Source organism: Typha latifolia, chromosome 7 (assembly GCF_019914945.1).
Source record: "Typha latifolia isolate L0001 chromosome 7, TyphaL0001v2, whole genome shotgun sequence".
Lineage (NCBI taxonomy): Eukaryota > Viridiplantae > Streptophyta > Magnoliopsida > Poales > Typhaceae > Typha > Typha latifolia.
Window position 1 is genome coordinate 1,872,980 of NC_133092.1, and position 11,070 is coordinate 1,884,049.

The window sequence follows — 11,070 nt, forward strand, 5'->3', positions numbered from 1 at the left end:
ATATAATGCTACAAAGATATAAAGAAATACGTATTTGGAGTAGGTATGCGGCAGTTAAGACTACTAAAGCTGAGGAATCCATAAGGTGATCCGAGAACCAATCATAAGCTGCCGATATATATATGTATATATATATATATATATGTTTGTATGTATGTATGAATTATGTTGGGACGTGTGAGGCAATAAGGGAGACAAAAAGGTTAAATCACATACTACCCAATTGCGTAGTCTTTATTAATACAATAGTGTAATATATAAAGATGGTGATAATTAATCCTTTTATCTATTATAAAGAATCTGACGCATTTTGCCCTCGATTGCCTTATTCGTTGCTAATCCATGACCCTACCCGCACATCCTGCTAATTAATTACGGTGTTAGGTCTAATTTATACCTTATTTATAGAGGGGTCAAATGGTTGACGTGCATCCACATTTGATGCCATTTGTACTAAGTTTGTTTAATTGGAACTAATTATACAAAGAGATACAAATTAAACTATTCTAGGGGCTATATGCATAAATAACTATTTCGGAGGAGTGTGTGCATAAATAAAGTTTACATTTTGTATATGAGTAGATATTTACCAAGTTATGTCTAATATGTGCATATAGGCACGATACTCTAGGTTATAATTCACGGGCCTTAACATGGAAGATTAAAATTTTCAAAATTTTCTATTTTTCGGCGTTGACATTTCCTTCTCTCATCTAAAGGGACTTTGTTCATTGTCGGGAGAGATCTTTCTCTCTCTTTGAGAGGTTTGTTTTTTATTTTATTCTCTGGTATTCTCTTCTTCTCTCTCCTTTTATTTTTTATTTTTAATTTTTTTTCTCTCTCTCTTTTACCTTTGCTAGAGTTGGGTCAAGAGCCCGTGGAAGCCTGTTTCATTAGTGACATGCTTGTGTAACTACTAGATTTTCTTCGCCTATAAGACCTATATATGTTAACCGTTGTGTTGTTGATTTTTGGTCAAAATTGTAACCTTGGTTTGGAATGAACCATATATCTCACGAAGATGTAGAAAGTTAAAACTACTGGGCCGGAACTGGGCCGAGCCCACCCGTACAACCGATTTATTGATTTATTCCCAATCCCAATATTAACAAGAATAGAAAGCATCGAACGATCTATAGTCCAATTTCATTCTCCGTTCTGGCGGCGCGCGCGAGAGAGCGAGAGAGAGAGAGAGATGTCGGGAACTCATTTGATGAGGCGAATTCCTCGAATCAAGTTTCCCCAAAGGCACCCCAAACCCGAAGGTATCGATGTTAGCTTCCGATTTCTTTGTGCTTCTGTGCCCTAATCTCTGTTTGCTTTTGGGATTTATGCGTGCCTGTTTGGGTTTTTTTTTTATAAAGTTAACGAGCTTTATTTTCTTTTATTCCATCTTTAGGATCTCCAACCCCTTCGGATCAAATCACGTTCTCGCAATTGGGTAAGCAGTTGCAAATTTATTATATTTTTCCTTCTCTTTTGCAGTTTTTTTAATGCGTCAAGGTTGTTTCAGTCGGTTGGGAAAATTTGTTGATTTAATCAAGTATTTCTGTTGCTTTGATTTATAAGATAAAGATAACTTTATACGTATTTATCTTTTGCATTATGAACTTGGATTTTCTATTGTCATGAGTAGTGTTATATAGACACTAGTTTAGCTCCACAGAAAATGCAGATGCTTTTGGGGAAACAAAATAAAGGGAGAAGATGGAAATAAAAGTAGATATACATATCTGCACTATAGTTTGTTGTGTTTTAGGAAGGGTAAATGCAGCATCACTTTGTATAGGCTGTTATGATAAATGTAGTTTAGGCAGTAAGTTTGAGCACAAGATTGAGATTGTGGTAATCATAGAGCAAGTGACAGCCACCACAAGATTAGTATTGATTACGTTGTGAATGGAAGTAAATTCATCACAATACTAGATTTATTTCCGGCAATCATATGAATCTTAATGATTTAAGAAGTACTCAGTTGATGAGTTTTATGGTTGTTCATCTAGCCATACCAAAATTGTATGATATATATTTGTCAGAACTTGTATTTCAACTTCACAGAAAACCAACATTTTCTCAAAATGTTAATGCCTTATATTGATGCATCATCTGTTCTTGTATGCAACTGACGTTATAGTTCAACATTGTCATAGTTGGAAATTAGTTATTGAGTTGATTGAAATGAATCGATAAAAAATATAGCAACACAAACAAGGGGAGCAATGAAAGCATTAATGCATTAGATAATGGTAAAACCAACTACTATGCGTCTGTGCCCCTACCAAATATGGACAGACTTTTGAAGATTCAATAAGTTGGAAAACAGTATAGGGTTTACAAGAGAATGCAGTCATTTATTAAGTTACTATTGTTAGTGCGACTATTCATTCCACAATGAGAACATTAAGCAACAATATTGATCACTTGGGTAGTCAAGCAACATCTTGAAGCTTGCTTGAGCATGTCCTTTCAGGTTTTATTATCATGCACTATGGTGATACTAAGCTGCAAATCATCATATTCTACATTATGCCAATTTTCACTCTAGGTTGGTTGAGTAAATACTAAATACTACTGTTCTGATTGATGAATGGCTACATGTGTAAATTTTGTTTGAGATTGATCACCAGGATAGTAAGTCACTACTTCACCTTATAATGGGATTTAGATCTTTATTGTGCACCTTTATTTTGGCCAATGAAGGACAGTATCAACACTGATATCCAGTCCATGCATGATAATATTGTTACCGTTTACTTATGATGTGCTTGTTCTTTAGCTATGAAGTTCATTTAGCCTCCATTATCATTATGTAATCTTTTTTCTATTCTACTTTATGTATTATAACATGTCAAATTCAGCGGTTTACACATCTAGATCAACTTTTTTGGTGTAAGACATTTTTTTTTGGCCGATACCTGCAAAATTTATCTTGCATCTCTTACCTTAAACTGATGTCTGAATTCCATGTGTAGGAGCTACCTCCCAGCCAAAGGCACCTTCAACTTCTGCTGATACTCCAAGTTATAGGTTCAGATCAAATGTCCCTGCCCCACCTTCCAACACTGCTGTAGGTGGGAAGGCTTCCCTCCTACCAAAGCGTACGCCAGTCTCTGAAAAAGAGATCGAGGCTATATTGGTACGTGAAATCTTTTCACATCGTTATTCTTTCAAGGTTTGGACTAACAATCTAAGAGGTAGAATGCTCTGGGCATCTATAATTTGATTTTTTTTTCTTCTTCTTCTTCTCCATGGGCTTCAAACTAAGTTGTGAAATCTGTTTCTCATGATATAGACCTTTTATCTGTTCTGAATTTTTACATTGATGAGCCTGTACTACATAATGTTTGTGTTTGGCTGGTTTGTGTGTTCTTTGGAGATATCTTATGGATACATTGGCTATAATCAGTTATAGCTAGAAGTAGTGTTGTTTCCAGAGCCCATAGTATGAAGCAAAATGTGCTTACTGCACATTCTCTATTACAGAAAAAGTGTGGGTTGTGGGATAGGGCATGATTTGATCAACCTGTGTTATCATAGCCAGAGATGAGAGGGGGCATGCATATGCATGTGCTATTTGTACCAGTTCTTTCATAAGCTTCTTCTTATGTAGTAGTTTTATCTTTTCTCTTTAATGGGAGTTTCTTTTTAATTTTATTTTTAATCTTGGCAGTTGGGTGGCTGCTTCTGATCTTATCTTCCACCGGCAGCTGCTGTCCTTTTGCGTCTTCAATAAAATTGCTTGTTGCCACTACATTCTGCTGAGGTCTGTTGGCAATGTGTACACAAAGGTTGTTGACTTTATCTTCTATAAATATGTAAACATCAGGTGATTCTGGGCTTGGACCTCGATGGTTTTATTTCTTCAAGCAATTGTGTTTTCCCGAATAGCTATCTTCATTAACTACAGAATTTATAAGAGAAGCTTACTGTTATCTGGATCTTGGTTCATATACTATGGTTCCCACTTAATCGTTATCGAGTTCATTCCTGTAGTTATTGGAGCAGGCGATGCTCACTATCTTAAGTTCTTGAAGGTACATTTTTCTGTGAAGCGATCTCATTTCACAATGAAGTGCCAACGCTACGTCCCCACCATAATTTACCACTATTCGACTATTCTCTCGCTGCATGTCTTTCATCTGCATCTGTTGCGTTCATTTGCAATCTTATAAGTCTACATGTTAATTATCATGATTTTTATCAACAAAGGTGTGGTTATTGGTTTATTTTTCTTCACGGTAATTATTGTTTTCCTTTTGTTTGTTGTGTTACATATCTTGTTTATGTCTCATTTCATTGAAGACAAGGATTGCTACTGTAAAGATATTAGCCACAACGACATAATCTTATTGTTTGGTTATGGGTTGCGCTAACCGGCGGTCTTGCAAATCGAACTCATGGCTCGATTCCAATTTCCAAGCACCGCCCACATGGATTCACGACATGTGCGCTAGTGTGTGAGTGAATTATGTGCAGTTGGGCTAAAAACCTTATCCTTCGGATCCCCGCAGCTAATCCCTGCCCTGGCCCAAACTGGCCCGCTGAAAGAAATATTATTTGAAGGAAAATAGTGGACATACTTTTCTTTTCAATTAAAGAAAGAATAGGACTTAACAACTTTTCCTGAACTTTGTTTACATCTGTTCCACAATGCCAATGGAGAACCAATACCCACAAGAAGTAACTATGGAAAGAGAACGAAGATTTTAAAAATGCTATACGTAAGAGAAAGGCGTTAGAGTTTCTTATGATGGGTAACTAAGTCTTCATCCCAAAATCCCCAGGCCGAATAGCCTCAACTGTTCGGCGGAGGTCAATCCTACTGTAAATTTTGTATTTGAGAAAGAGAAACTATACTTTGTAGGAAGGAGATAAAAGAGCACCTAAATGAGCTGCTGCGAGATTCTTATGGAGACCACTTCTCCATCCGCCCCACTGCTCTTCATTGTTTGAAATTTCACATGTAAACCTGCGATGGTCTCTCACACATTACCCACCAGAAAGCTACAAAAGAGACCAATCAGAACTTATCACTTACCATCATTAGGCTGTAGATTAGTATTGACGGCGACGGCGTGGAGAGCCAGCCTCGCTTTGGGTTGCCAATCGTCGGGTTGCCCAATCCACGACTTCGCATCCAAAAGCCCTTTACATATCATATGTATATGTATATATTTTGCAATTAAGCTTAATTTTTGGAGCGAGATGAAGAAGAGTGGTATGCTCACCGGCAGTGGAAGCGCAAGAGAGATGCTTGAGATCGAAGATTCCGGCGACGGCGGCGTTGGACAGCCTCTCGATCCGATGATACCCGAGATCCTCGTACTCCCACCTCCCGCTCTTATACCTTTCCTCGAGGAACAGCTCCACGTGCCTCGTGTCCAGTATCTGCATTGTTCCTTCGCACGTGCTGAGGTTGCACACGGGACACCGAACCAGCTGCAGATCTGAAACGTCCATTACGAGAGTTGTCAGAGGGAGACCAAACGGTTTAGAGGATGTGATAGATGCAGGTACCAGCGATCCAGATTCCGGTGCGGGCGTTGGTCACCAAAGACGTGCCATTGATCTGGATCGATCTCTTCGGATCGTCTCCCGGCTGGGGCAGCTTCTTGGGGAGTGCCAATGTCTCCGTCAAGAGAACAATTGGTGAGTCCAGGAAGAACGAGCCAATTCGCATCCAATCTAACGGCCACGGAAGCGATGATAGCGTTAAGAGACGGTGAGAGAGAAAGAAAGAGGAAAAAGAGATAAATCTTACCAAGGTGTTTCTCCTGTTGACGAAAGCAATAGGAGTGGGAGCCGTCTGTGATGATAACAGACAGGAGTAAGGATGGAAGGTGGTTATAGGAGAATTATAACAGTGTATTAGTTTAGTACGGAATACCGAAAGCGGAGGTATAGATTTGCTTCCATCTGAAGGACACGTGTTCAGGAGGTGGGACTTGGAGGTCGCGAAGGCAGGCGTGCTTCCAGATGCTCTCTTCGTTGATCAGACGGTTGAACCAGCGATCAACTAACGCCAGCTGCACCAGATCCTTGCCGTCCAAGTACTTCGCCACTTCCGTCCACACATCCACATCGTACCTTATTTAAGCAACAAGGTTTAAAAAAAGAAAACGGTTAAGATCATTGGAAGAATCCATACACAAACCAGAAGATGGGAAGATCTCTGATGAAGAGAATACTAAAACTTGAAGATGATGAAATATACTACAGGAGATCAAATAGAAGTTGCTAGATCTAGTCTTACTCTCCTTAATTAAACGAATAGGTCTGAAGAGGTAGGGTTCCGATCTAAGAATTTAAACTCGCAAGCAGGAGAGAGAGAGAGAGAGAGGTAGAAAAGCTGTCAGTATCGATATTTTGACCTAATTCCATACGATTCAGATCAGATACGCACACACAGATCAGGAGAGATCTTGAGAGAGAGAAGCCTCACCAGCTGAAGGTGGAGTGGGGAGTGAGGAAGGAAACGCGAGGTGAGGTGCACGAGGAGATGGTACGCTCTCGCTTCCTCGACCTCTGGATCGGTGCTGCGGCTACTCTCTCTCTCTTCCTCGAACGCTGCATCTCGCCTTCTTCGTCTCCTTCTCTCCCCTCTCTCGTCCTCGACTCCTCCCTCTCTCCTGAGATCGCTTGAGCTTGGGGAGGAAGGCTGTGGCGCGATACTCCGAGACCCATCCACTCGTGGTTTATTTATAAAGGCGCGCGCAAGGGCCAGCGTTTGAAAATTTAAATAGAAACCAGTAACCCCTCGTAGAAATATTTTTGGCATACTAGGATCTTCTATCTCGCCGGCGCCACGTGTCCGGAAGCCTAGACTATGGGTTCGTTTTGGCTGTCTCGTGCGCAGCATGCACGCCTAGCAAAGCTCACCTCCGGTTATTCGAGATTTGTATCAAAACTAAGTTTTATTTGGATAAATACAATAAAGACCATATACATGACATTTCGTTTTGCTAATTTCTTTCTATGTTCCAGTTCTATCTTACGTAGTTACAACTATTCAAATGCTAGTTTGTGAAAATAAGACCTCCAACCACAAGACTCTTTACCAAATAGTGACTATGCCTGTGTGACTGCAGGCTTGCTAATGGGCTTAACCACCTTACAGTGAGCAGACACAGCAAATACCTAAACCTTTGTTTATGTGCTTCAATATAGAAACTCGGCCAAAGGACCAGGTAACATAAAATCTGATCGAAGAGAACATCTGCCTTGGTCAATCAAGATCCAGAGGTGGTGCTCACAATGAATTGGGCAGTAGTAGAATAACCCAGTCATCAGATCATCATTGGCTGTATCTTACACCAAACATCAATGCAGAATAATACATATAAATTTGGATGAGTTGACGCCACAGATATGATCCAAACCACGCCAACCAAATAAGATAACAAAACCACTTCAAAGATAAATTCAAGCGTGAAAACAATGTAGAAGAATGACATCATCATTTAGCACCCATTTTGAAACACAAGAAAAGAAAGGAAAACAAAACAAAAATAAAAGGCCAAACCAGATACACATACTCGATCGATGAAGACAACATACAGCAGGAATGCACAGTGTGCCAGTATCAGGTTTAATATCCATGAAATTTATAAGTACCATCAAGGTGAACCTTGGCCCATAGGAAGGCACAGTTAGCTTAAATCTGTGTCACAGCAGCTTATCAGCAATTCTGAAACCATTCTTCGAGCAAAAGGGATATAACTCAAACTGTACCTGAAATAGACAAGAACATGCGATGGAAATGGCAACCATCAATTCGAGAAACTTATCTAGAAAATTGGATTTTGAGAAGAGATTCCTGTCAGGTTATAAAGTAAATGCATTTTAAGATAATTCTTCTGAACTGGAACATTATTTTAGGATGTTTAATGATTCCTTAGCATAAATCTAGACAATATCCAAATATAGAGGAGCTATTAGCAAGCTACTGCTGCATTGCAGGCAAGGTGTTTAATAAACCGATTTCAGTCATCTCTGCAGCGGGATGAACAGAGATCTGGTTTTAGCTTGGCCAAGGCAAGGTAATTAGTTATCTGGAAAGGTCCGGAGATATTTTTATCAACAAACATGTAGAAGCAAAAGCATCTTCTCACTTCCTTTCAAAAGAAAAGAAATTGTAAGATGTTGTCTAAGATTTTAACCATCAATTGGATAATTATTGCTTATGCTATATTCGAAATACTCATCAACAAGTAATAACAAATAGTATTTGTTATCTCATCTGATATGGCCAAGCATCTTGGTAGACATTAGGAAATACTACAGCTTTTATTGATGATTCAACTGGTTCTCTAGCCACAACAAGGTTTAAAATAAGACTTACACGTTTGCCACAAATTACAACAAGAAATAACCATAAGTAGTGAATCAGCATAAGATGGTTCAACAATGAGAGGCAATTTACATCTGACCAAGTAAAAAAAAATCTGAAACACAACCTTGTTAGTATCATCTGAAAGGGTGGGAACCATACATGTATGTTAGAGAATTGAGGTGATCACTATAAAATGGAAAAATTTAGATAAATTAATGGGAAAAAAATTAGATAAATCTAATGATACAGGAAAAGAAATACTTTCATTCTGGTCCTAACATCATGAGATAATAACATGTGCAATATTGCTTTTCCACAAACAAGAGAGAATTATCTAGTCTGAATGACCAGGTGCCAGGGACAATCTTTTAAAAGCCTGAAGTATCAAGGAGCTAGTTTGAGTATTAAAGAAAGGCAATTGATCTGCTGGACAACTAGAGCAAATCAGCAAAGAATAATAATCAAATTCAACTATTCAGTAAAAGAAAATTTATAAGACTATGGTAATACCTATCAAACAAAGAGCCACTCAAAGGATCCAACTTATAGATAATATACACTGCACCTTCAACATTCTCATGTGAAGATGATCATGCCAAGTTTGGGGTTTCTCACGATCTTCCACATGGACTTTGAACTGACATGAGTCCTTCCAAACCAGTGCACCGCAGCTTCCTCTCAGTCTTTAGAAAGAGAGGACATACTGTAAGAAAAGCGGAAGAGGCAGGGTGCCACAGGCTGGAGACCTTTCAGTTTTGATGAATATAACATCATAATAACTAGAGTTGTGTGGAAAAAAAAAGAAAGATAAAAAAGCCTACCTTGTAGGTAAATCTTTTTACAAGTTTTGACAGGGATAAAATAGACCGAGCAGAATGCTATATAGATTATTTACTTTGTATCTTAAACCAGAAATTTGGCAATCTTAGCTTACCAAAATCATAAAATGAATAAATATGAATCTCAAATCAACTGAGATGTTCATAATTTAATAGAATGTCAATAGGCAAGATAAGATTACCAAATCAAAGCACAAATCTCGCTTATAATTGCAATGAGTGTCAGCACCTTGTTATGAATCTGTACAGGACAAAAATAGGTAGCGATGATAAATACAAAGTAATCACTTTTATATCCTCTAATAGACAATAACCATTGAATGTTTTCCATAGACCATAATTTACAGAGTAAAACTCACCCAAAGAGCAGAAATAAGAGCCAAGACGACACATCCAACATAAATAGCTGTTGCATAAACACGAACCGGATCAAGCATCATTCCTATTTGTTGTTCTGGCCCAACTAGGAAGGCTGTGCTGCCACATAATGGTTCACCTCACCATGTAAGATTCTCAAAATGAACGTTAAATGTAAGGAAAAGAATAAATGAAGTAAGACTCAAATGAAAAAGAAGTACGATGAGAATTAGAGGCATAAAATGCATCCCTTTTAGCTAAGGGTTTATCAACCCACCTTCCAACTGCCAATATGTTTCCAAAGGTGAACATGACTGCAAATTTGATAGGTCTGTAGAAAACAATAAATGACTGCACATGGAGGAAAAAACAAATTAGCATCCTGGTAATCACCAATAATTCACCGCAAACCAAAGCGCAAGCATATGATTAGTGATACAAATTAATAAATCTCTTCTTAAATCATCTAATCACTTCTTTTTATTTCCTTCCGTAATTCATTCAATGTCTAATTTTCTATATCGTTATCATTCTAAGAACTTTAATGAAATTAAGTTCCAACTAGCTCATTTTCCTTCACATTCTGCACTAAATGCAAATCCGAAGCCAAACGCTGGTACTTCGATGTAGCACCATCAAAATTTAAATGCTTGTTGTTTTTGGACCAGAAATCATCTACAGCGACATAATTTTCCCTAAAAGAGATGAACGTAGGAAGCTATATATACCCTGAAATACTAGCATTTCATAGATTTCGATATCGTATAATTAAATGAGTCAATAACTTGCTGTCGTGACCTAAACCTCGATCCCATGCGACCGACGCAAACCAAGATACTAAGTAATAAATTAGCTCCATACCAAGAGCATGAAAGCCAAAGCAGCTACCAGGCATGCCGCAAAACCATATATCCGCTGCGCCAAAGCAACACGAAAACAAGTTTAAAACACAGGGATTACACATAAAAGTCAAAGTCCACCAAAGAAATCGTCAGAAAAGCAAAAGACAGATGCCAATTTCCAGGTTGATCTACTGAAAGGAATTCGCATTGGAAGTTCATGGATTACCTGAAGCGGAGACAGCGAACAGGAACCGTTGGATTCCCCCAAGAAGTCCTCCTCTTGCTCTTCTTCCCCTCCGAGAAGAGATCGTTGGACTCTTCTAAGTGTTTCCATCTTCCAATGGATTGATCTAAGAGAAGTCGAATGGAACAGAGGTTATACCATTCTCCGCTGATCCATGGGAGGGGGAACGGAGAGGTCCCCCATTACTGGCTTCGGTGCTTCTATGTACTCGCGGAGAAACCTAGCGTTATTGTGTTTAACACAATGCCCCATTACGGCTTTGGTGAGTCAATGCCGTCTTCTCATTTCACAGCTTTTAGCACCGACTTGTAAAAAATGAATTCGGCGGGGTCTTTCGTTATATTGGAACAGATGTGCAGACTTCTTCACTTCGCAGTAGAAGACTTATGCATTTGGGTACCCATGTGACGTACGGTATTTCAACGCAAGTTTATTCCAATATATATATCATCTGTC

The 11,070-nt window shown here is 38.7% G+C and overlaps 3 protein-coding genes across 6 annotated transcripts; 1 reads left to right on the plus strand and 2 right to left on the minus strand.

Annotated features, from left to right (window-relative positions):
• Positions 1-1,113: 1,113 nt before the first annotated feature.
• Positions 1,114-3,932, plus strand: LOC140792016 (uncharacterized). Its single transcript, XM_073142789.1, has 4 exons — positions 1,114-1,265; positions 1,400-1,441; positions 2,973-3,136; positions 3,671-3,932. The coding sequence occupies exons 1-4, from the start codon at positions 1,196-1,198 to the stop codon at positions 3,686-3,688; spliced, it is 294 nt and encodes a 97-aa protein (XP_072998890.1). The 5' UTR covers positions 1,114-1,195; the 3' UTR covers positions 3,689-3,932.
• A 627-nt stretch (positions 3,933-4,559) lies between these two features.
• Positions 4,560-7,255, minus strand: LOC140792018 (probable F-box protein At3g61730). 3 transcript variants are annotated; one of them, XM_073142796.1, is made up of 7 exons: positions 6,443-7,255; positions 5,888-6,087; positions 5,762-5,806; positions 5,518-5,685; positions 5,229-5,447; positions 5,039-5,129; positions 4,560-4,969 (listed from the first exon to the last, which is right to left on the minus strand). In XM_073142796.1, exons 1-6 carry the CDS (start codon positions 6,682-6,684, stop codon positions 5,056-5,058), a joined length of 948 nt encoding a protein of 315 aa, XP_072998897.1. In that variant the 5' UTR covers positions 6,685-7,255; the 3' UTR covers positions 4,560-4,969; positions 5,039-5,055. The 3 variants fall into 3 exon arrangements, with proteins under 3 accessions (XP_072998897.1, XP_072998895.1, XP_072998896.1); XM_073142794.1 differs by having other exon boundaries at positions 5,039-5,146; XM_073142795.1 differs by having other exon boundaries at positions 4,560-5,129.
• Positions 7,256-7,392: 137 nt separating this feature from the next.
• Positions 7,393-10,834, minus strand: LOC140792019 (uncharacterized). Of its 2 annotated transcripts, XM_073142797.1 has the most exons (6): positions 10,597-10,832; positions 10,390-10,443; positions 9,806-9,879; positions 9,531-9,648; positions 9,354-9,412; positions 7,393-7,731 (listed from the first exon to the last, which is right to left on the minus strand). In XM_073142797.1, the coding sequence occupies exons 1-6, from the start codon at positions 10,702-10,704 to the stop codon at positions 7,650-7,652; spliced, it is 495 nt and encodes a 164-aa protein (XP_072998898.1). In that variant the 5' UTR covers positions 10,705-10,832; the 3' UTR covers positions 7,393-7,649. The 2 variants fall into 2 exon arrangements, with proteins under 2 accessions (XP_072998898.1, XP_072998899.1); XM_073142798.1 differs by lacking the exon at positions 10,390-10,443 and having other exon boundaries at positions 10,597-10,834.
• Between the last annotated feature and the right edge of the window lie 236 nt (positions 10,835-11,070).

What these genes read in the sequence shown, in the direction of transcription:
- LOC140792016 (XM_073142789.1), top strand. Translation starts at nt 1,196, where the DNA reads ATGTCGGGAACTCATTTGATGAGGCGAATTCCTCGAATCAAGTTTCCC. An exon ending in AAGGCACCCCAAACCCGAAG is followed by an intron (nt 1,266 to 1,399) that starts GTATCGATGTTA and finishes TTCCATCTTTAG; the next exon opens with GATCTCCAACCCCTTCGGAT. An exon ending in AATCACGTTCTCGCAATTGG is followed by an intron (nt 1,442 to 2,972) that starts GTAAGCAGTTGC and finishes TTCCATGTGTAG; the next exon opens with GAGCTACCTCCCAGCCAAAG.
- LOC140792018 (XM_073142794.1), bottom strand. Translation starts at nt 6,684, where the DNA reads ATGGGTCTCGGAGTATCGCGCCACAGCCTTCCTCCCCAAGCTCAAGCG. An exon ending in CACCGGAATCTGGATCGCTG is followed by an intron (nt 5,448 to 5,517) that starts GTACCTGCATCT and finishes TGGACGTTTCAG; the next exon opens with ATCTGCAGCTGGTTCGGTGT. An exon ending in TAATCTACAGCCTAATGATG is followed by an intron (nt 4,970 to 5,038) that starts GTAAGTGATAAG and finishes AGACCATCGCAG; the next exon opens with GTTTACATGTGAAATTTCAA.
- LOC140792019 (XM_073142797.1), bottom strand. Translation starts at nt 10,704, where the DNA reads ATGGAAACACTTAGAAGAGTCCAACGATCTCTTCTCGGAGGGGAAGAA. An exon ending in GTTCGCTGTCTCCGCTTCAG is followed by an intron (nt 10,444 to 10,596) that starts GTAATCCATGAA and finishes GCTTTGGCGCAG; the next exon opens with CGGATATATGGTTTTGCGGC. An exon ending in GAGATTTGTGCTTTGATTTG is followed by an intron (nt 7,732 to 9,353) that starts GTAATCTTATCT and finishes TGTCTATTTCAG; the next exon opens with GTACAGTTTGAGTTATATCC.